The sequence below is a fragment of the Melozone crissalis genome, unplaced genomic scaffold (genome assembly GCF_028551555.1).
Source record: "Melozone crissalis strain CALT ecotype California unplaced genomic scaffold, PUWL_Pcris_2 ptg000016l_1, whole genome shotgun sequence".
NCBI classification, from domain to species: Eukaryota; Metazoa; Chordata; class Aves; order Passeriformes; family Passerellidae; genus Melozone; species Melozone crissalis.
The window spans coordinates 18,818,064-18,843,487 of NW_026535794.1; the positions used below are offsets into that span (position 1 = coordinate 18,818,064).

Here is a 25,424-nt window from a genome sequence, read left to right on the forward strand (position 1 = left end):
AGCCACTGCTGTGGTTAGAGAGATCACAGTACGACAGCATCTGTTTATCCATCATTCAGTATTTGAAAAGATTAGTACAAGGCTATTCTTAGCACTGGCAGATAGATGGTATGTTATTTTAGAATGTGTATTTATTTCGTGTTTTCTTTAATGGTATCTGTGTTAGTATTTGAGGTCACTTGAGCTAGCCAGGCAGTATGAGTCATTTTTATCCGACTGATTTTACACATTGTAGTCCAAAACATTTCTCTTTTTTACCTCCTTTTTTTTTTCCTTTCCTTTTTCTGGTGGGTTTTTTCCCCCTGGATGATGACCTTATAAAAACAACATATTCCTCATGTTGTGCCAAGTGCAGCTCTGAAAATTGGCTTTACTTGATCTGTCGTGCCTTCTGGGCTTATCTACTGCTAGACAGTAGAGGTGGGAGGGAGACAATACAGGAGCCTGAAGACAGGAAGATGTCCTTACAGTGCTGGCAGCCTTCCTGTGTTTGAAGCCTGCAAAGATGTCTTCAGTCTAAGGGAAACAGAGACAAGAATTGGAAAGATAATCTTCCTAGCCAAAAGTTCAGTGGAGCTTTTGGCCTCACTGCTGTTTGAATTCAAGTTTTAGAGTTTGTGGTACAAAGTTGGTTGGCTGATAAAGATTTTATTGACATAATTGTTCCTGCAAGCCTAGGCAGAGATAGTGTGTGTCAGTATTTGTTGCTTCAAACATTAAAAGGAAAAATTTAACACTAAGTTTGTAGAACTTTAGAAATATTAGAGTAAATGGGTTTTTTCTAATATCTGGCTGTCCAAAAAAGGATATGTTTGTCTTGCATTTGACAAATATACAAAGTCTCTACAAGTCTTTTTATACTGAGAGAGTAAATTTACCTGGGAAAGATGTATAAATATTGAAAATTTGTCATACAGACGTGAATTAAAGAAGAACAATATTTTAAGACAAAAAGAAACCTAATGTTTTTCTTTCAATTTATGTATACTTTTTCAGTCTAGTTGATGCTTAGGCATGGCAGGTCTTAGCCAAGAATTGAGGATTATTCTATTTTCTTGACGACGGCTTTGCAATTGTACATTTTCTTGCTGTGAGTAGATGAAATTCTGTTTACTTGGGCATTAGAGAAATCTCATCCATTTGGGTTCTAAAAAATAGTATGAGACAAAAAACATGTCAAACAAGGCTCTGCTCAAGTGACTCTGAGACAGCAGACTGTAGTGAATTCTAAAGCAGAAATTTAAATGAAGCTTAAATTGATAAGCAACTGATTGGTATTGATATGTAACTAATTTTAATTCAGTTTTGTATTTGTATTTAGTGAAGTCAGTACTATCTAAATAGGAAAGTCAACTGAATGCCAGTCTCCTCTGAAGATTCTTGACAGTGGACTGGCAGGCAAGAGTTTCTTTTTTAAGTGAGATCCTTTTTTAAATCCCTTTGTCAAGCTCCATCTGATAAATTGCAAAGCAATGCACTAAACCAGCATTCTTTTTCCTAAGTTAAATAAAGCAGCCTTAAATGTCCTGGATACACAAACTGGAAAATAAGTTAATCAAACCAAGTTTTATACTTGACATCGTAATATTTTTTTTTAAACAAAGGAAGTATTATCTGAAGACTATAATCAGTTCAACTCACAAACATGATTTAAGATTTCAAAACTAGATCTCATCTTCCATAACATTTTTTAATTAGGAGACAAGAAAAGGAAAACAAGTCTTTTTTTTGAGTCCCAGTTGGTTTCTCAACTCTGAGTGACCTATCTGTTCAGCTTTGTTAGCAGAAATGAAGAAAATATTCTGTCTTCACCTGAAAAAAAAGTTTGTTACCCAAAGTTAGTTTTGCATTTCAGTAAACTTGGGGTTTTTTAAGTACTTAAATGTTGGCAGCAAAACCAAATGTCAAAATAGGTTTATGTGCAGGAGGTTCTGTCGTTAGTTTTGGTTACTGTTATTTTTCATTTTGTCATATGTTGTACAAGATATTGAAGTTAAATATTTCATTTAACTTTTAAAGTGCATTTTTGGATTAATTTTTCCTCACTTTGTAATAATCATATCTCAGATTGCAAGCAGCGCTCCCAGCTTGAGGGGCTTTAGCTCATAGTCCAAACACTTTAGGGTAAGGAATTGCAGAAGGAAACATTTCTCTGCTGCCTCCACTTCCTGCAGCCTTGCAGTGAGCAGGTTTGGCAAGTCATCCAAATGAACCAAAGTCCTTTTTTGGCAGATTTAGTTTGGGTTCTAGTTGTGGTTTGTCACACAACTGACAACACATCCAGGCATGTCAGAAGAGGAAAAATCTTGGTGCAACAGCAGGAAAAAATGGGTCAGATTTGAAATGTTTCTTTTGTGGTGATGGTGGCAACACTGACTGGTTAGGCATAGGCCTTTGTGTGTTTTTCTGAGAACACTTGTGGCTCACTGAGCCTGTTTTCTTCTCAAAAGCTTTCTTGTAACTAGACAGAGGTGTTTCATCTAGATTTCCTGTAAACTGCCCCAGTATTAACTGAGCATTTTCAGTTAAATTTGTACAAAATCATAAATGTTTCCATAAATAATGGTGGGGCATCAAATACCAGAAACAAAAGCCGGAGCTTACAAGCTTGAAGTAGATACTTTAAATTCATCCTGGTTTTGTATGTTACCTGATGAATTATAAGTGACAAGCAGGATGCTTAACTTGGTGCATGTGAACTTCCCTCTGACTCCTTATGGCTTGGAGGGCCAACACATCACACCTGACCCTGCAGCCCCTTCACTTTGCTGCTGCTGTGGAAATCAGTGTCTGTGTTGTCATTAGTGCAGATTACTGTTACTTCTCATTTTATGATGTATTTTACAAAGTATGGCAGCTTGTGGTCTGAGTCTTCTTGAGAAAAATGGCAGCAGTTCTTACTGTGAGTTTCTCTTTCAAAAAAAAAATCAAGTATGTTTTTCAGATCTATAAATATAAATGAAAACTAAGGGCAGTATTTCCTTTTTAACGCTGCTTTTCAAAAAATATTTCTTAGCCTGAAAATGGGAAAATGAGTCTGTGTGCTCAGAGGAACGTGGAGGGCAGGAGGGTGCACATTCCAGATTGCCTGTGCTGCTGCAGTGATGCAAAGCAGCTGTGAGTCCAGTTAACCAGCCCCAGTGCTGTGCAGGCTGCCTGCTCCTGCCTCTGGTCCCAAAAATATTGCTTGGTTTGATACCATGTGGCTTCAGCTCTTCAAAAATGCAATGTTGTGCTCACTGTGGGTGCATTATTCAGAACTCTTCATTTTGCTTTTTTTTGGTTTTTTAATTTGCATTGGAGAATTTGCTGTGTTCAGATTAGCATTAATGGTTGAAAATGCGTGTTGGCAGCTCAGGGCTTTTTTAATTAAATTATTTGTGTGCATATATAAAATATGTATGTATATGAAATTCTTGCTTAAGGGATAAATTAAATCATTAAATGTTTTTAATTTGGATTTTCACATATGGAAATAATCAAAAAGTAGATTTTCTTTCTCATACTGTTCATTAGCAATACATAACCTGACTCGAATGCCAGTGATGAGAGAAAGTTTCTGTGGGGTGGTTCTGCTCCGAGTCATGAAATGTGATTCCTGGGTTCAGGAGAGGAAATGAGTGGCAGCTGATCAAATACTGTCAGCAGCCACCTCGTCATGGGAAATGCTTTTTGACTGGATTTGGAGCAGTGTTACCATGGCTAGCATAATAGAAACTGCTGCAGAAAACTTTGTGTCATTACAGTTTGGTTTTGTCTTTACAATTGAAGCGATGTTTTGTTGTTGTCGTGCTTACTGAATAACAAAGTTTGGTCATTTCTATTTGATCTCCTTTCAGAGGCACTGTGGCACCTGGTACATGTTCAGATTAACAGCACTAAAACCACTGGGGTTACTTTTTATTTATGGGCTATAAAAAGTATAAGTAGAAAGCGGATTTGTGTCATCTTTGCCCATTGAATGTGTCCTATTGTCCCCCTAAGCTTATGGAAATACTCTGATAGCAAAATTCCGACCTGTAAACAGAGGCAAAAGGTTGCGCAATTATATTATGTTGCTTTTAAGAAATTATATTTTATTTCATATCAAGGGATAAAGAAGATGCTTACCTTGAGTTGTATAATTATCTCAACTCACAGTTTAGTTGAACTAGGAGGGTGACAGGACTTGGGAGACAATGAGCCCCTGGTGGCTCTGCTGCACCCTCCCCTTACACCCTTCTTCTTCTGCAGGGCTGGGAAGGCTTTCTGGGGTTTGGAAATAATGCGCAGTACACGGCCTTCAGCAAAATCAACGTTAGAGTTGTTATATCTGGGCAGTTAATATCTCATAAGTAATGATAATAAATTAATGAAATTTTGTATGTGGTATTACTGCCAAAATAAATTTGAGATTCTGTGAGGAAAAAGGATATCCTGAGCAATAGCAAAACCCAGCTCCTTATAACCATACCTGGATACTGGTCTTTCCCAAACCCTGAAGAAGTGGCACATAAACTCATTGCTTCAGTAGCCAGAAGCTGCAGAGTTTACATCCAAATAAGTGTGTTTTACTGTCTGTGAGAAGGAGAGGTTAATGCATATTTAGAAACTATATACAGGAGAAGTCAGTGACCACGAGGTGGGCAGGAGAGTGCTAAAACAACCTTTAAACAATCCCAGATGTCTGTTCTGAGTTTGCTACTCAGCTCAGGCTATCTTTGGGTTTCCTTGGGACTTTAAGGCCTTTCATATCTTCTTCCAGATGTCATGGTGTCTTGACCAGCAAGAGCTTCTGCTATTGCTCTGAGAGCATTTTCTTAAATGAAGCCCATACAGTGGCTTCTTGCAGCAAAAACTGTCTGGGTGGCATCCTGATATGAAGGAGTGTTTGAGATGGCTTAAAAAATCATTGGCAAAGGTATCAGCAAAAGCCAGGTTTATATTAAGTGACACCATGACAAAGTTCATTGGCAAGATGCACTCTACTACTTACAGGACAGAAGGGACAGCAAGGAAAAACAAGCAACAACAAAACCAAACAAAATCCAGACAAAACAGAAATGAACTGTGAACTGTCTAGGGATGTGTGCATTATTGCAGTGAGAGCGAGATGAAAAAGAACATGGCCTAAAACAGCATTTAACAGCACTCAAACATAACAGTACTTTACTTTTATCTTAAACCAAATAATGACTGAATCATGACAATTTAATAAAGGAATAACACTTACTAGCATTTAACCTTACTTTATAAGAAGTTATACTTAGCAACTCAGCGAAAGAACAACATTTAGCAGTATTTAAGTAAGGTTAAGTCATATGTCTCAAGCTTACTTACAGGCCTATCTTGCTTCAATATCCAGGGTATTTAAACATCTAAGAAAGCAGCATTCCTCTCAAATTTGCTGTAGCAAATGCACACAGACATAAAGAGTCAGTGCAGGCAAGGCACCTGTGAAAAATTCCTGTTGGAGGTCAGTGAAAGAATCACTTTGAATGCCTTGGATCTCCTGTTGGGTGAAAGGCTGAGCCTCGAGGAGTGGAGGTGTAAGTCCAGGACTCCTGGTTCAGCACTCCTCCGAGTCTGGCAGACCATGAGGGTTCTCTATCTCTAAGAGGCCCCAATCAGAGGGAGGTCACTGGTCACAGCCCACTGCAGCCCAGAAGAGCTCATTTTGGACTACTGTCTATAGGGTCGCAAGAGAGTGGGCTTTAGTCATAATTTGTTTTCAAAACAAATGAATTTGTTTTGAAACAATTTTTTTTTGGTCATAATTTGTTTCAGTTTCATCCTGGCCACAGTTTGGGTCAGCACTTTCTTTGAAAATGTAAGAACAGGAACATTGTGCCATTCAGGCAAGAAGAATTTTCCAAGGCTGTTCGTAAGGGAAACAGGAGCTCGTTAGCCATTCCTGGGAGTAGATAGGCTTTCTGATAAGCTCAAGAGGAGCTGAGCCCAGGTGCTGTTTTCAAGGCTGAAGCCTAATGAGCATTTCTCAGATCACAGTGCAGCCTGACAAGGGTATGGAGGGGAACGCACCACCTCAAATAGTGATAAAACCTGGAAAGCTGATAACCCTCATTGGTGACTACAGACCTGTTAGCCCAGCATCAGGCATTACATTACTTTGAAGTGAAAGACTGTATGGTAAATGCAAGACAAATACAGTGCCACAACCAAGATGCATCAGAGAGGTGAATGGAGGAGTTTCTCTAAACTGAGGAAATGCAATTCTTACCCATTGGACGTCTAGGATAATATTTTGCATGGTGCTTACATGTAAAGTTGTTACTTCTCCTGAAGGATGAGAGATTTAGGTTGAGGCTAAAAAAGGTTCATTTAGCTGCAGGCTAAGACATGCTGGCAGAGCAAGTTCTGTCCCTTGTGCTCTCCAATTATTCTGTTGGTCCATGTTACCGGGAGCAACTGCTGCATCACCTTACAGAGCATGGGAATACGGCTGGTGTGACCTTCATGTACTTCCAGGGTCACTCTTCGTCAGTTAATTAACTTTTTAAATTAGATTTATGTAATGCAAATAACATTGCTGCTGTTTGCAGAAAATTTGCCTCACAGCTCCAGCCTTCACCTAATGCATAGTCAGAAATGGCCAGAAGGAATCATGCTTTAATGTCATCTTTTCACAAGTCAACAGTTTTCTAAATAATAACGTATTTGTGAGGTTGGAATATGTGAGAGGACATTAAACCCCCTTCACAACTGGTCTTCTTTAATACTGTTGCTACTACTATTACTAATAATAATGTGAAATGCATTACCTTCATTATACCAGTGTAAAAATAGGCAAAAAATTGGCTTTTCTGCATTTGTTATAACTTGTGAAAATTAATGAGGCCCATCTCATGACTTAAATTGTTGCTTCATAGCATTTGTTCTGCATACTTCCTAGGTTGTTTTTCTTAGGCAGGATGCTCTTAAAGCCTTTCTCTTCATTAAGCAGATGAGTATTATGGGCAAAATGATTCCTTAGGTTTCTGTTCCCATTATACTTTGCCTTTCTGTATTGAAGAGAAGTTTTTTCCTATTGATTTTCATTTTTCAATTACAGCATTCAGGTAAGGCTACAGCATCTCCTTTTTTGTTCAACTGCATGCTGGAATTTTATGTTTAAATTCATTACCTCATTTTTCTTATTCAGAAATATTATACTTGAAAAATATAATCTTAAAAGCTACTATGAGATGAGCATTATTTAATAGACTCCTTTATGTTTGTTTTCTGGTTGGTTGGCAAGTTTGTTTTTTCCCCAGATCTTAGTAACAGGATTCATGGAATATAAGTATAATTTTATTTCATTGTGTTCTTCCTTGTTAAATTTTTCTTCTAGAATCCACAATAAATAGGTAATTTAGAGACTTGGCAGAACATCTGTCTATGAGTTATAATTCTGATTTGTATATAGAATTGATCTTGTCTTCTTCAAACCTTTCCCGATGTCATAATAAATTCCTAGTGCCTCCTATCATCTTCCTCTTTTTGGTCATTCTTTTGTGAAGCTTTTAGGACAAAGCCAAGTGAGCTAAAAGTTTATCTGTTGCCAGATAAGCATTTTGGTTTTTAATTAGAAAAATACAGACCAGATGGCTATCAGACCTTGTGACAAGTGTGTGTATTTTGAATCACTATGCAAACAATAATTGAGGATACCCATTGATATGAAAGATTGTCAAAGTACATCAACCTCCCAGCACAAATCTAAGTTTCAAGCGGATGACTTGATATTTTTGCTCAAAAAATAAAATGTTCTTTTATCAGATTTGTGGGAAGCTAATAGCTTGCAAATTGTTGTCTGAGCTGTGTCCCTTGTCTTGTTGTCTTCTTAACAATTGCATTTGCAAACAAGGATGAGCTCATGTCTAAAGTGTGCCCCACAACTCATCCAAGTACAAAGAGCTTACAGTCCTTTACAATTTTCTTTTGGTCTGAGATAGGACTTTCTTCTTGTGTGATGTTTGCTACTAGAAGTGTTCAGCTTGTCAAGAATCTCTACTACAAACAAGTCGTATTTCTATTATTCTGTTTCCCAGTTCATTAATGGGCATTAATGTATTTGTACATATTATGGCATTTGACCTAGCTTTTAGGAGAGTGAGGGATTATCATGACAGACATTGTATCTGAGCTGCTTAATTTATTTTTGGCCTTTGATTATTTGGCACATTTTGAAGTGTCAGTTTTTGCACTCATTGAAATGTGTAAGGGGATTCATGGGAACTTTAACCAAATCTGTAGAAATGTGACTTAATGCTTGTCTGATAGTGTACAGCAGCTGTTCTGGATATTCTAGACTGTGCAAGTGTCCAAGAGACTTGAAAGACTTAAAAGCTTGCAATCAAAATTGTTGGGAAGGAAATGAAATTTAAGTGCTTTTGTTATAGGTTCTTAAACCCTGTCATTCCAAACTCTCTGATCAGGAGTGATAACCAAGCTATAAAACCCTTTGTCTGGTTTTTTGGACCCTGATACTCCAAATTTAAAAGCAAACATGAATGCTTTTTGGAAACCATTTCTTTGCTGTGTTTTAGGACTGTGTTTGGACAATATCCTGTCCAGAGCTTTCTTTGAGTATGTCACAATATCCTGTTTTCCACATGGATGCATGTACTACAGACCTACCCTGCCCAAACAGATCCTTTTCCTGTGGAAACCAGCAGCCAAGAAGTCTCATGAAAGTATCTGGGGTCTGCTGTGAAATTTTTTCTTTTGTTTTTCTTTTAATTCAAAGGAAGATCATAAGACTTCACAAAGGTCTTGCTACTCTTTTTGATAAAATGTGATAGCTGTTGTTGAGCTGTTCATTTTTTAGTATTGCTAAATATGATCCATATTTAATACTCTTGCAGAGTCTTTCATATATCCTGTGGTTAATACTTCAGGAAAAGTATATGTTAAGGCAGTTTGGAATACTCTTGGTTCAGTTTGTCATACTTTTCCAATAGTAAATTACTGAATTTTATTTAAAGCCAGAAATCTAATGATAGGCATCACCTGAACTGTAAAAAACACAAAGCTGCTCTGGTAATTGCTGGTAGATGTTTTGAGACATGTAAAATTTAGATTCTTTTATGTAGCTGCCTGGCAGCAGGGTGGTTTAAGTTTGATTTTGGGTTTTTTTTACTTTAGAGGTTTTTTTCTGTTCATATACTTTAAATTGCAATGATTCCAAAGACTCAGAAAAAGTTAAATGTGTTACCCTCTGTTTTTCCTAGTCATATAATTGCATTAATTTTGGGACTTGATTCTGAATAGGTAACTGGATATTCCTTTTATAGAAGTCTTCTATGCCCTTTAAAGTCTAACACATTGCAAAATTAAAAAAAAAAAAAAAAAAAAAGCCTGGATATTTTTTACCTTGCAGGGTAGCAGAGAGAGGTAGGGGAAAGAGATGAATTTTTGTGTGATTGAAATGATGAAAACCTCATTTAAAACATATTAAGGCGTATTTTGCTGAACTGATTTATTTCTCTACAGCAGAACTTAACCTTTTATTTCTCTTGCAAGAATGGGTTTCAGTGTAATTTAAACTGTCAAATGACATTTATCAAATGATGGTTTTGCCCTGTAACAGGCAAATGTCTTCCACAAAATTGATTAGCTGCTGACCTCATCCACCCTTTTCAGACCCTTCAAGGTAGATTTCAAAGAGTTGTAAAATAATCACTTCACTTTCAGTTTATACTTCAGCACAAGGCGTTTACTGTCCTGGTAGCAATAGCATGGTGTGTTCCACATCTGGGAAGGAGAGGATGGAAATGCTGCCTGTAGCTCTGCCTGTCACCACTCGGCCTGCTGCTTTAACCTAAACCTCTGCTCCTTACAAAATAGGAATGGCTTTGGAAAGGGCTTTTTACGGGACAATAGAATGAATAAGTTAAAGAAACTTTCTCTTGTAGGTGCCTGTTCTAGTGAGCAGGAAAATGCTCTGTTTGGTAAGACCTGCAGGGTGTTCAGTATCAAGAAGGTGCTGGAAGACCCTAAATGTGGAATTTTATACTCCAAAGAGTTTCCTCTGTTGTCTTCTTGTTCTACAGCCCTGTTTTGTATGACCAATCCACCAGAAGCCCATAGGCTTGCTTTCATAAGCATTAACCTACCAGTGAATGAGTTAACTGTGCTGTTGAGGAAGTCTGTGGCCTGTTCAAAATGGTGACTTTGTGTCTGAACCAAAAAAAGGTTTGATATTTTTTTCTCTTCAGTTTTCTGTGCAAGTTTCTTTGCCAAAGTAGAAGCTGTAATGCAGAAAGTAAAACCCTGAACATAAAAATCTCAGTACTGCTGGTGGTGTTAAAAGTTCAGTTCTATTTTTACATCCCAATAATTTCTTTCTTCTGAAGTCTCTATCACTCCCACTTCTTCCAAAATCAGTGTTTAAGAATACACAAATTTGTGAAAAATGAGCTTGACTTTCTCCTAGAGTAACAAACCAGCTGAAGCTTGTTTGTCTCAACAGATCAGACTGCTGTGAATTAGCTTTCAGTACAGAAAGAGAGCTGGGAGATAAACAGCTGAAAAGAAGTAGCACTTCCACAACTTGTGCCATATCCAGCATCAGGAGCAGCAGGGATTTTCCTGTCTGTGAAACTGCCAAGAGCTGTAACTGCAATTGAGATGTTTCATCAGGCTGTTCAGTGTGAAAACACCTCATCCCTCCATAGTTTCAGTGAGTCTGGTGGGCTGATATGTTAAAATAAAAGGAAACAGTATATATGCTGTATACTAAAGCTGCAACATTAAATAAAGAAAACCCCAAATCCATAGAGTATAAAGGCTTTAAATAGGAAGAGAGTTTCAAAAGAAACCATGCATTGCTAAGTAGTCTGAGTATGATTTGTGGTCTTCTTGGGATTAAATTTTGGATGTTGTACATGGCTTATTTTTTATTTTTTTAATGGGGTTTTTTTGGTTGGTTGGTTGGTTTGCTTGATTTGGGTTTTTAAATGAGTAATACCAGCTGTAATGTGTTACACAGGTTTCTTGCTGTAACATTGTAGCAATGGGCAACAGCTTGTATCTGTTGGAAAACAGGATTGTTGTTCTGACTCTTGTAGCTAAACATGCAATATATGCTGTAAATTGCCTTTATTATATGCAGTTTAAATATCTCATTGTCTGCTTTGCATACAAGCAATTTATTGCTGCTTATGTTCTGACAGAATGAAAACTAATGCTTAATTATGCATTGCCCTAGTAATGTGCTGTTTAGGGTGAATGTATCTGAATTAAATAAGGGCCATTAATAATGCCTAACAATTTATGATATAGTCATTGCTTGATTTCAAATCATATAAATTAGAGAAGCTTGTTTGAAATGTCACCAATATAAGATGGCTTTGTGGGAACACCTCTCTGTGTGCTAATTTCAAAATCATTACCAGCTGAGTCTTACTATTTATTCAATGTCCAGTAGGCTTTTATTATTCCCTTATTTGCAGCTTAATTACAACCTCTGTTACCCTGACAGTGTGAATTCAATGCTAAACCTGCAGGAGCAAAATGAGTTGCAATCAGTCGTTTCTTGCCTGAGAACTTCTTTTTGCTTTGGCCCTCTCTCACCTCCCATGGCCAAGCCGCCACTCTGAGCCACAATTTTTTGCATGTGTGTTTAAAGGGGCAATGCCAGTCTAAGACTTTTAACATTCTTCTGTCCTAAAGCTTGTAAGTTGTCTGGAGATGTTTCCAAGTGTCACAACCACCTGTGTTTATACTAATATCACAAAAGATACTGAATGAATTACTTCGTGGAGGTTTCTGGGTCACTTGTTAATATCATGTGTGCGTGAGTTTACAAATGTTATTAATACACATGAGGTATTTATACGTAATATACATGGTTACTGTGCAACTAAAATTTTAGTCATTCATATTTAAAGTAATACGTTCTCTAAGGCTATTTTATTGGATTTGAATTCCTCAAAGATGCAGCAAGCATTGTCCCTTTCAAAAAAGGACAAACTGGAGCAAAATTTTGCATTGGCAACAATAATACAAGGCAATTAAAGGATGTAGGTTGCAGGACTAAAAGAATTTTCCTAATATGATGCACATGTATTTATTATAGAGATGCTGTACATGTAGATTGCTCAGAAGTAATTCCAGTTAAATGAATATTTGATCCCAAGCCCTCAGTCCTCTGTCCAGTGAGCTCTTTTTGTTTCATTTGTGCTTTGCAATTATCTCTTGTTTTTTAAGAAATTACCTCAATTTCTTGGGCAATTGTTTCTTGGTTATGATTTTATTACATTCAAAAGCACTCCTTAGAGGAAAATGAGTATTTCTTATGTAATGATTACAGCTATTGTAACAGTTTCTGTTGTAATTTGGAATGCTGAACTTTCATCCTCATGCACACATCTCATTTGCTATTGCTAAGGGAGCTCGCTGTATTTAATGGGTAACATGAAGAGATGGACATGATACTTGTCAAAGGTATCACATGCATCTTAACACATTTTCTGTTGTGCTGAACTTTCAAACACAGAAAAAGAAGCAAAATATTCATTTGAGATAAGTTGGAAGACTCAAAATGGTTTTTTTGCATTTCATATTTAGTGTCTTTCAGATGTGACTGTTTCTCCACACAGTGATGGCAAAGTAGAGAATTGATCCCTCTGACCTTTCCCTTTTCTTTTAGCTTTTCAAGAGCTGTTTGGGGGGGGTGTTTTGGATATTGTTTCTTCTCCCTCCCCCCACAATGTGGTTCCAGTTTCCACCAAGATCTAATGACACGGGTGTTCCATTCTCTCTTGTGCACATTTTCCAGTCTGGCCTCATCAAATCTGTCCAGAAATGTCCTATTGCAGAGAGAACTAGACCTTATACTTCAAAAGGTTTAAATTAATTAATGGTCTGTGCTGCTGGGATATGCCATTACTCAGCTGGTGTGCTACACCAAAGGTCACTTCTACTGTGTATTCATCACCTGCTTTTTTATTTTCCTACTCTGCTAGAGAGGAATTCCCTAAAATGTTAAAGAAATTACTTTTACTAACCTCAGATTTGGATGAATCTTTAAAAAAGCAAGCAACCAAGAACACCAACCAAAAAAAAACAAAAAACCAAACAAAACCAAACAAAAAACAAATAAAAAAACACAAAACAAAAAGCACCCTGAAAAATGCATCCCTCCTGAAAAGAACAAAACCATCAAACCTCTGACTAGGGAATGGGAAGAGTGTGCAGTTACATCTTGTAGGGAATTTCTTAGGAGAAGTATTTTGGAATTTTTTTCTTAAAATCAAAGAATCCTGAGAGTATACACATACAAAGGCTTTTTCATTCCACTGTGTAGGTGATGCTTGCAAGGCCTACAGGCACAAGTAAAACTGTGCCATTACATAGCACAAATTTAAATATCCACAGCATGAAAGCTAATCTGTAGATGTATGCAGAGAAACTTCATATCAGCAAATTAAGAAAGCAAGTACACATAAAAATTTGATCAATGCAGTTTTGATAACCTAAAATGTAATTTTGCAAGCAAACTTTGTTGTAGATAGTTGAGGATTTCTTACAGTATTCAGCAGAAGGTGTTCTTGGGATCATTTTTGTCTGTAATGTATCTGTGTGTACATTTCTGCTACTCTTCGTTCAAGTGTGAAATTTGTTGTGTGATCTGGCAGTCTGAAAGAGATGGTAATTCTGTAAAACAAATTCAGAATTTTGTATCTCTATGTAATATATCTACATGTCCCTAGTTTTATTTGGACTGGTTCTGCAGACTCGTGAGCTGCCTTGTGGCTTCAGGGTGAGATTGATGTACAGCAGTATCAGCGTCAGTAAAGAGCCTGTATGTTGGGTGTAGTGATTTTTCAATCAGCATTTTGTTATTTTATGTTGTATTTAATGAGGTGTCATCATGATTTATTAGGCTTGTACAGCTGTGTTTTCTAAAATTTATTGGAGTTTCTTCTTTTTCTCCCTTTGGAGTGGGAAAAGAGCATTCTCCCTACAACACCAAGGAGTGGAGCACTTTGAGCTCATCCCCAACATCTCTCTCTTTCCTTTCCCTGCTCTGCTGAGAGCTGCCATCCTTCTATCAAAAACTTTTCAGGTCTTTCCAAAGAAGCTTTCTTTGCACTTTTCATGTGGGCTTGCAAGATCAGAATGACAAAAATGAGACATAGCAGGGAACATCACTGGGGCTTTAAAGTATTGAAAGGTAAGGAGACCACCTGATTTTCCTGCCAGAAGGAAGGTTTCTTTCTTCTCTTTAAGAGCTAGAGGACTCTTCACTCTTCTCCTGTTTGCTTTAACTTCAGCTCTTCTAAAGGTCATGCTTGCAGGGAGTGCATTTTTTTTTCTCCAGTATTTTTAACCTATAGCTGTTTCAGTGAAGGTTTCTCCAAAAGCCTCTCTTAAGCATTTACAGGCAATTAACATCTTCCTAGTTGGAAAGCACTGGTGGATGAGCAGAGGAGCACACCTGTGTTGCTGCCTCCAGCCCCAGTGTACATTTCCATTCTTATAGAGTGGGACTTTCCTCTAAACCCTGTGGAAAGCTGCTGAGAAAAATGGGCTCTGTATGAGCAAAAAGATTTGAATGGGTAAATTAAGATGCATGACCAGAGTGTAGAGTGCCATAAAAACATGGATAAAACATATGTCATGGGTATTTGGTGACTGTTGTTATAATGGGTATGTCATTCCTGGTTTGGAAGGACCAGTGCAACCTTAACAATTCTGTCTTGTATTTATCATGTTCTATTTAAACTTAAGTCAAGTAAGGGTAGATTAATACATGCAATACCAAAAACATACCTACAAACTAGGTCATGGTAAAGTTGTCTACATTTTATAATGGAGATGTGGTCAGAAGTAAATTAGAAATATAAATGGAAAATTCCTAATCTGGAGAATACTGACAATGTTAATTTCAAAGCTGAAGAGAGTAGGTGGTTCACATCAATGTAAGAAAATAAGAAAAACCTTAGGACTTAACGTGCACCTTTATTTCTAAGCAAAAATTTATCTAATTAAATGGTTTGTCTAATGTGAACAATCAAAAAAAGCCTAAATACTGTGACTTACAAAAACTCATCTGAGTTTTGCACTACTGTAAGAAACAAACTTCTGCTTATGGAACTGAAAATACATGCATTCACGTGCATACAAAATTTCACTTTGCTTTCTACAAACCGTTCAAGACACAGGCATATAAAATTTCTTCATAAGCTGCAGGGGTAAAAACTCATTGGAAATAAAAAGTTGAATTATCTTTGGAAGGCATAACTTGACTGGCAAAATAAGAACAATGTGTTGGTATAGGAAAGGATTTTGGTAGCATTGTCATTGACCTTCCATAAAAAGTACGCTCCAGCTGTGTTTAAAGCACTTTTTTATTTCTGAAACAAGTCTAAATATGGAATGCTGTTTCTTCTCTTCCAAAGTGTCACTCTTGAGATTGTGTTTGATCTGGAAAGAATAACACTGCTTTTACATTCTTCCATTACCTGCATTCACTCCTGGGATATATACACAGGAAATAGTAGACTTTCAGGATTAAGACATATATGTAGCATTCTTTGCAAAGACAGCAGCAACTAAATATATTCTGTTTTCTCTAGATCAATGAACTGAGCCATGTTCAAATCCCTGTTATGTTGATGCCAGATGATTTCAAAGCATACTCAAAGATAAAGGTGGACAATCACCTTTTCAACAAGTAAGTACAAGTAACAGTTTTGTGCAGAAGTGGATAGTGGTAGTGATATTTTTATGAAGTACTATGAACTCTGTTATTTTTCAGTGCATGGAACTGAAGTTTTGATGATTAAGTTAATCCTGAGATAAACATAACCGTCTGTGCTGTTCTAAAAAGCAACAGCAAAGGCTGCTGGGTAGAATTTTTTCCTCCATATGGTTTATTATTGCCTTATGAGTATATTAGATACTGAAGGTGATCTTTTCTTGGTGTGATTATTTATGGCTGTATAAGAATTTGTGTATTTTAAAAATATAACTTCATGTGCTCTTTATTAAGTGTTCCATTTGAATAAGAATGAAAATCTAAAGCCTATATCAAATGTGAATAATGTTCAGCTTTTTATTTTCCATAATACAAAATCATACCCATCATATAGATGTTTCAAAAGCATTATGGTAATTTCATGTAGTATCTATTGTCTCTTAAAAATAAAATGCCTAATGAACAGTATGTACAGACATACAAAACTGTTAATATTGATGTGTGTATAACCTGAATTTTATTCAAGAATATAGGTAGAAAAGAAAAATTCTGCTACTTTGGGTCTTCAGCTCAGTGACAAAGGTGAAAATAACTTTTCTATTGTATAAGTCTAAAATGAATACTAGGATATTAAAACTAGTTCTCTATTGAATGAATGAAATTTTCTTGAAGTTTTGGCACTGTTAGTATTTTTTGATGTCGCAGATGGTATAGTAGTTCTTGTAGAATCCAATCTAAGATTTCACCTTTGAAGTAAGTTTAGGGCAGTGGGAAAGCATTCTTTTCTTCTTTTGAGTCCATGTTTCAGAATTGTCAAAATGCAGTTTGCGTTCATTTCATCATTGTTGTAGTTCCTTAGCTATGACATAATGATGCTATAGTAAGCTAATAAACATTCATTAAGCATTGTGAAGAAAAACTAGATAACCCAATCTCAGTGAAAAAAATAAAGCATTAGAAGAGAAATTGTAAGAGGATTGTTATCCTGAGCTTTCTATGAACAGCTTTGAGACAAAATTCTCAAGTTGCTTATTATATATGCATGAATGAAGTAATGAAGTTGAATTGGTTTTATCTTCTTTCAGAGAAAACATGCCAAGTCATTTCAAGTTTAAAGAATATTGTCCAATGGTTTTCCGGAATCTGAGAGAGAGATTTGGAATTGATGATCAGGACTTTCAGGTAAGTTCACTTTGAAAAAGCCTAGACTGGTGAAATGCACATTTCTGTTTAACCTTCCAGCCTGCCCCAGCTTTCCTCTGATTCCTGCCCCTGTGCCATCTTTAGTCCTCTGTGTTCCTCATTAGAGTGCCTCCATATAAGCCACGTTTATTGAAGCTGCAGGGTAAGACTTCTTGCAATAAGGAGGAAAAATAATGTCTGGAAACTTCTGGCAAGAGATTCTATATTCAGCCCAGTGGCTTAGATAGCAGTTTCTTGCGTGTTCTGTCTGTATGAGATGTGGTTTCTGAAATGACCACAGCCTTCCTTCTTTTTTTTTTCCCTCATGCTTTTTTTGGTTACAGGACAGTGACCTATGGCCTGCCAGCTTCATCCTACTTCATCATGTCTCATTTTCCTGACGTTAAGAGGATCTGGAAACAAATTGCTAATGTAAAGTAGATACAGCAAACCAAGAAATTGCTCTAGATTTGGCAGGGTTGTTCCATGCAGTCAGAGTTTTTCTGCCGTTGCAAAAGAAAGTCCCTGAACTCTGCTTCAGCCTGATTTGCCAGTTCTCACTGATAGTTCCCTTTTCCATTAACAGTTCCTAATGCACAGCATTTCAGTCACAGGATAATTGCTTCTGCAGTCACACTGCAAGATGTCCTGAACTAAGGAATGCTTGCTGTGTAATTGCTTCCTCTCATACTTATTTGCTTTTTTAAACTATTTTGATGTGAGCTGCAGTTACATTTATAATGTCACTAAGATATATTAAGAGAATTTTTAAGAAATGGTTTTAAGTAGCTAAACAAATGGTACAAAATGCATTTGTACAATAACACTCCCATTCTTGCCCATGGAGTAAACTGAATGTTGCAGCCAAAATCTATATCTGAGTCCTTCAACAATTCTTTTTACCAATTTGCCCCTTTTCAGGATCAAATGTATACATTTCAGGAGAAATGTGTAGGTGGGTTAAAATGTGCAGGGGTGTAGACAGAGATTAGGTTATGAGTCTCAGTTTACAGGCACTGTAGCCTTGCTAAGACACTTTGCCAGTCAGTGGAGAAAAGGATTGTTGGTTTATTTTGGAGCTGTCATGATCATGTTCCATGGTTTTTCATTATCCTGTTTATGAAGAACTGTTTAAAAGGAAATGCACCGAGGCTGAGGCCAGCAGTTTAAATAGATGTATCAAATGGCACTCCTGGTTCAGTTCTGCTCTTGGACCAAGCAGGATCCTACTGCTTGAGAAGTTAATTGATCCCTTTATATGAAGATTTAATTTTTCTTGACAAAGAAGGAAGACATGATTGCTCTTAAAATTGTGATGTCAGTTCATGCTTGCTGTCTTTAGAGCATTTTGACATTACTAGACAGTGGAAGGTAGAGTTCAGTAAATGGTAGAACACTTGAGAGGCTACAGTGAGTTAAAACTGGCAAACTTGGCATAATCAAAAATGCTGCGTTCCACAGCACTGTGAAATGCACTGCTGTTCTGCAGCAGAAATTCCTGTTGTAACTATGTTATACTACTGTTTGGATTTATTCATGATAACAATGATAAAGCAGCATTAAGTAACTGTCACTGGATAAATTGTCCATATTTTCAGATTAAACCTAAAAATACTCCTTTGTAGCTATGTGTTTTGGTAATGTAACCAATCAACAACCCAAAATAAGAACATGTAACTACATCCTGGTTTTTGATACAACAGAATTATGTATTAGGAAAAAAACCTCATGATTTTTAGTATTTAAAGCATATTTAGTGAAAAACAGAAGATAGTTAATTTTAACCTAAGGGAAGATAATTCACTATTGCTTTTTTCCTCTGCCCAACCAATTTATCACTCTGAATTCTTTTTCTACTGGACTAATCTGATTAAAAAGAAAATAAATGCTTAGAATATTAATGTATTTTAAACTCATTTTCAAAATTAAATTTTTTTACAGAACTAAACATAAAGAAAATTTGTCTCCTCACGTGTAAGATAGGGATTATCCCTATTAAAAGTAGAAGTTGCTTTCAATTTATTGTTACAGTCTCTGTGATTTAAAAAGGGAATGTAATATATATACTTTTTTTCAGATAATCTTTATCTTCAAGGAAGTTATTCCAATTATTGTTGGTTAAAATGATTTCTTAGAATCAAACCTGGAACTGAAAAATTGTTTGCAGTGTAAAAGTAAGGGAAAGCTTATGGAAGAAATATTGAGTTACTTTCTTTGATAGTTTTTCTTATATAGTGATTCTCAGAAAGGGAGTCCTAGTCAACTGTGAACAATGTCATTCCCATTATTGAGCCAGAAAGGATTGGTTTAGATAAATAAACCAATTACCTTGTTCATTAGTCAGACATCAGTCACAGTCTCAAAGAACATTCATTTTAAATGCCTTTGTTTTCAGAATGTTCTGCTGATATCCTTGATGAGGTGTTCCAGAGGGCAAATAGTCTTTCCTTATGAGTAAGCACTAATAAAACAAAACCTACCTCATGAAAAAAATTGGTAGCATATGTTCTAAGTAGTGGGCTATACTAATTTTAATTCTTTACATTGTGTTTCTCATTTTGTAGTAATTTTGTGGACTGTTTAACACATAGACTTAGTTCACATGTGAAATAATTAATATATGGAACTTGTCTTACAGAGATCTCCTTATGTCTCTGAAGAGAGATTTAAATCTCACAAAGTACATGGCTTTTTCCTGCAAGTAGTCTGGACTTAGGAATCAGAGGAATTCCTTAAATTGTGTATGGTTCATGCCTTACAGGAAGCCATTTCTAGTAATGGCAATTACAGTTCCTGGAATGAACTCCCTTCCTTGACATGACACAAACCAACTCCCTTTTTTGAGATGTTTTGGTAATCTGTCCTGCATCTGTCTATATTTCTTAGCTAGTTGAGCATCTCCAAGAGATATTTAGTACTGAACTGGGACTGAAGTTTTGTGGAGCTGCATGTGCAACTGCTAATACAGTGTGGACTTTTTTGTGCTTAAGGCTTTATAATGAACAGCAGTGTAGAAAATATAGTATGAAGTTAGTGAAACATTGAGTTTCATTCAAAGATTGCCTATACAAACTTGTTATGATAAATGAGGTCCTTAATCTAGGTTAAGAAATTTTGTTCTTATATTAAAAAATTCTAAAACAGTTACTGCATTAAATTAAAAACTGGTCTGGCTGTTTTTTCTTAAAAGGGGGAACACAACTGCTGATCAGTCAGTATGAATCAAAATTGCATTTGAATGATGGAAAAACTTCAAAACCATTTTAGCCACTTACAAAGACTATAAATTATCAAAGGGAAAGAGACTATTCTTTTGTTTTGTACTGCTGAATGTTACAAGCATATATGGATCTCTGATTGAAGATTACTTTTTAAAGTGTCAATTCCAAAAGCCATATTATTAAGTAATGGCAGATTTTGCCTTTATAGGGTAAATTATGTATTTTTGTTAGTGTTTTCTTGTTTAATTGAAAAGGAATCCTTCTGCTGTTCACGGGAGAATACTTGAGAGCAGTAACTGATTCTAGTAGGACAGAAAAAAAGTGATTAGAAAACAGATATTGTAAAGTCCCTCACTAAGCACTAAATTTTAATTTTGCATTCCCCCTCAGCTTTAGACACCGTAAAGGCTATTCTACAGAAAGATTTCTACCCCCTCTACCAGCTCCCCCACCCTGTTCTCCCCCATCCCAATTAATGGGATAGCTGCTTTTCTTTGGGATTGCTTCTCAAGTCATTTGGCATACTTTGTTACCTTAGAAAATCCAAGAGTAGAGTTCTGTTAGAAGAATTAAAGGGTTAGTTTATGTAAACTTCAGAATTATGAGAGATTAACAGGCAGACAGCTTGCCTAACAACCCCCAACAATCTGTAGAAAAATAGGATCTACTACTGTTACAAATGCTTCTGCTGCTGTTGCTCTGGGAAGAGAAACTTCTTTTACTGTGCTCCAACACATCTGTTCTTGCTTAAAGTTCTTGCTGAATCCTAAATCTGGGTTCTGCCAGGCAGAAGAGGAAGACTGGTTTCTTGCCCAGTAAAGTGCAATTGCTGATACCAGAGGGCAGCCATGTCCCAGGGTACCTGATGAGCCTTCTGCTGGGGATGAGGGAGGGCACAGCTCACTGCCCTGCAGGTTCTGGCACTCAGGGTAGTAGGAGACAGGCTCAGAGCTGACTTTTCCTGTCTGCAGGAGCAGTTTGTAGAGATTCTCTGTACAGGACAAAGAATTAATGAAGAACTTTCAGCAGATAGTTCTGCAAGTTCTTTTTCATTTACCTATGCTTGATATTTTATATTTCCATATAAAAGCTTGAAATCCAAAATAATTACTGAGAATTCCTGCTTTTAAGCAATTTCTCTAACAACAAACCATATGAACTCATGTCCAACATTTTCTGATAAGGCTGTTAAGGTTGTTTTCAACATCTCCCAGAGCTTTCTGTGCAGAAAGATTTGTAGTCTAGGCTCATAGCAAGGCATCAGGAAAACAGTGCCGATTCCAGGCTTGTTTTTCAGATGTCAGCCTTCAATATAATTTTATTTTGAGGTATGTAAACTTCAGATCATCAAAATTCTTATCAATCTCTAAATATTGTTGTTCATTTTACATGACTTATCCAATCTTAATACATCATCTTAACTTAAAGTACTTCGCAATCCAAGGTGAGATGTTTCTTCAGACAAACAAATACTAATCAATGCTCTCAGCTGGTGCTTCTGCACTAAAATTCATGCTTTTATTTTTTGACCCTTGATTTGGGAAAGAACAAGCCACCTTCAGCATCAAACTACACACAGCAAGGTCAGCAGTTACTATGTTAGAAGCTGGAGCTTATTCCTAAGACAATCTCTTCAATTAATTCCATAAAGTGCATTAAAAGTCATCAAAGCAAGAACTGTCTTGTAAAGAAAATACCAGTGCTAGTCATTTTATTTTAGCATGGTAAGTCTGTCAGTGCCTAAAAAGTTCCTGGGCTTGTTTGTCAGATGAGATTCCTATAGCAGAGTATAGAGTTTGTGGATCCCAAATGGACATTGACACCAAGACATTGGTGTCACCATTCAGAACTGCTGACATCTTGTTTGATGTGAGTGTAGGCAGTGGTGGTAGTAAAGTGTTGAACCAGCTGTAGTAACAAAACCTCTGCTGTTGGTAGTCTTTCTAGCATGTAAAAAATGAAGTTTTCAATCTAAATCTAATGTTCTAAGATTTAATGCCTTTAATGTCAACCCAAATAATAATTTAGTGATGGTGGGAGTTAACCTTAGTACCTATGGCAACAGAAATTCTAATTTGTGGTTTCTCTCAATTTTCCCTAGAAAACATTTAATTTGCCTTGCTTTTGGCTGTTCCTTGCTAAACTGAGTATCATTCACGACTGGACATTCAAACTGGAAAATATAATTTAGCATGTGCTGGCAACATCAAAAGAACAAACTGATAGGTACTCCTGAGTTCTTAGCGATATTGAAAGGAAGGCATTAAGCCAAGCTTTGCAGGGCTAAAGGGAAAAGGCTTCCAGAAAAAGAGCCACAACTCTTTCCAAAGCAAGAGCATGCCTTAAGCTGACAGCTCCAAATGCAGATCTATGGTCTCAATAGGATAGCTTGATTTAGGAAAGACTCTCATGTTTTATTCATTAACTCTTATTCAAGGAAGTCAAGGAACCCATCACCTTTCTCCTGGAAGGATAGCTCAGTGCAAAAAATAAGTTGTTTGTGTTTCTCTGTCAAAGTTTTTCACATCTTTCTCCATAGTAATCACTCCCTCAATACAATTTTTTTATTAATGTTCATAGGTGTTTGGAGTGTGTGCATCCACATCCAGATCATAGAAGGAGCTCTGTATTTTTGATGGGTGCAGCACATCACCAGTGGTGCCCTGTTTTCATCCTTTGGGGGTGCCATGACACTCACCATAGGCCTTTTGAGAGCCATGCTTATGAGCTGACAAGAAATCATCATGCAAAATTGTCCATATATCTGGCAAAGGCAGGGGAGGTTACACCCTTGAATGTGCTTGTAGCATGTTACTAGGTCAGGTATGCTTCTCTCCATTCCTTATAGACCTTCCAGTGTCAGAGATGAGTGTTGCCTGGTCATGCTTCTGCAGCAGGACTTCCAGGTAAGCACCTGCTTAATGACAAGAGCAGTGTCACCATACAAAACAGACCCAAAAATCATCCCTTCCTGTCCCTGTATGACCACTCAGATATCTCTGGGTTTGGTGCTTCTGTTTCTAAAAAAAGCCCAGTGCTTTGCCTTTCTTCCCTCTACAAGTCACTGACAAAACATTGTCCTGAAAATCATCTCAGAAGTGGGCTACTTGTTTCAAATTACAGCACATCACTTTGGAGCATCTGTGTCAGTTGTATGACACTGTCTCTCTGATGTCCTTCTTAATCAGTAATCCTGGTCTAATTTCCATATCCATGATTCCTGAAGTCTTGTAAAAAAATCTTACAAAAGGCTGGGGGAAGCTCCAGCTTTGTGTTGTTGGGGAGCTGTGCCTGGGCCAGAGAGCAGCACTGTGACTTGTGCTGCAGGAGAGCAGCCAGACCGTGTGTGCATCATCCTCCAACAGCCATGAGCCACGGTCAGGCTTTTCCACTGACCTATGATTTCAGTCATCACAGAGCATCATCTGTGCACTTGTTTTTGCCTATTTGTTCATGCAAAGCTTGCCCAGATGCACTCTTAAATAGTCTGGGATGCGATCTGATTTGTCTTTAGGGTACGTTGAGCTTGCAAAGCTCATTTTAGTTTTCCACAGCTTTTGGATGAGATCACAGCACCAGTAACTGTTGTTTGCCTTTGTCCAGACGTCTTGAAACGGGGAAGATTTAAATCAATGAGAAGCTGTTAAGCCAGTCAGTTTGAAAGATTACTGTTCTTCTAAAGCTCTCTATGCTTTGCCACCAGAATTTTTCTATTGCCCTTTTTCTCTTTCTTAGGAAAAGGTCTGACTCAATGGCAATTTTTATTAGGATCCCTTTTAAAATTAGTTACACAGTTTTTGTATTACATCCAACACTCAGTTCATGTGTTCAAAGTTTCTAAAATACGATCTTGTCTGCTAAAGTAGCAGTTAGAAAACAATGACATTTACATTAGGCGTACGAGAGATTAGAATGAGCTAATTAAATTGACCTTTAAATCTCTCCACCCTCTTGGAGACTGGGGCTAATCCTTGGCCTCCCACTGTGGAGATAAAAATTCATGCTGTGAACATTTTAAGCAAAGTGGGCAGAGAAGAAGAGCCTCACCAGCAGTTTGTCTTTGAAGAGGGGAGCAATGCTTTGCCAGTTTTAAATATAGCTTGCAGTTATGATGTGAGATGGGGGACAAGTTCTTCCTGTACTTCAGTGGCTTTGCTCCATGTGTTTTCTTCACAAAAATAGTTTGAATTAGATAAAATAGTTCCAAACAAGCTTAACTTGTTACTATTAGAAATAATCAAAGCCTTTCTGGAAATTAGCTTAATTTTGTTGATATCTGATATTGTGTCAGATCATTACTGTTATTGAATTACAATAGGTTGCTATTTTTATTGACCAATGTGTAAGGTAAAAGTAAATTTCCAAAGGATAAAGCATTAGAAGAGTTTTAGAAGAGTTGGTGTCTAAGGACTCTTGAGGATTCTTCTTACAAACTATTTGCCGTGATATTTTGTCTTGGACTTTTAAAATGCTAATTATTGCAGAGCTTTATAATAAAAACAAAAAAAATATATAAATAATGGATAATTAAATAACAGTCAAAATTTAATTGTCAACAAGCAGTTGACATTTCATGTAGTGAAATCTTGCAGAGGATGCAAAATCCATTCAAATGTTGAAGCAGAATAAAGTCAAAGATTTTGTACAAAACCGGCTTTGATCACCTGGCATTCTGAGCCTGTCCAAATGAGATTCTGTTAATATGGTGAGATGAATGCTTATATGATTAAAAAAGGAGTGCAGAACTACAGAGATGAGGGCTTTGTTCAGGGAGGTGGTAGCTCTGAGAAGGAACAAGAGGTCAAAGAGGATGAGAATTTAGTACTAGGAGGACCTTCAGATTAGAAGTAACTGCACCCTAGGGTGGATAAATTAGAAGGCATAAAAAGAAGATCCAGAAGTGTTCTAACTTCTTTTTGATATCTGTTTGTTTTATACCTGAAGCTAATACTATATGTAGTTTTGATGCTAGTAGTCTTTAAAAAAGGAAGTTGAAATTTGGATGTAGAAAAAATACCAGAAAAGTGTCAAAGGAATTTAAGAACATAGAAAATGTCATTTGGTTAGGAGTGACAGTCTGACCTGCTGCACTTGCAAAAATTAGAGTTAAGAAGTAGTGTGTGAGTATTTTTAGGTACTTCAGGAATAAATATGAATGACCAGAGAAGAAAATAATTAAAATTCAGAATTAAACTCACCTTTCCAGCAGTGCAAATGGCTAAATACTAGAAAAACTGTTGTGGTAGATCTCGGTCTTTTGAAGATAGAAAAAATCAGGACTGCCTTTCTGGAACTTACCTAATCCAAAAGTAGAGATTGGATTAGGAAGTGCT

General features: G+C 36.8%; 1 protein-coding gene across 2 annotated transcripts in view; it reads left to right on the forward strand.

Annotated features, from left to right (window-relative positions):
• Positions 1–25,424, forward strand: part of PIP4K2A (phosphatidylinositol-5-phosphate 4-kinase type 2 alpha) — a 108,214-nt gene that overhangs the window by 42,048 nt on the left and 40,742 nt on the right. For both annotated transcript variants that reach the window (XM_054274129.1, XM_054274130.1), the window contains exons 2-3: positions 15,567–15,664; positions 16,774–16,870. In XM_054274129.1, coding sequence (XP_054130104.1) covers positions 15,567–15,664; positions 16,774–16,870 — 195 coding nt within the window. The remainder of the gene's footprint in view (positions 1–15,566; positions 15,665–16,773; positions 16,871–25,424) is intronic.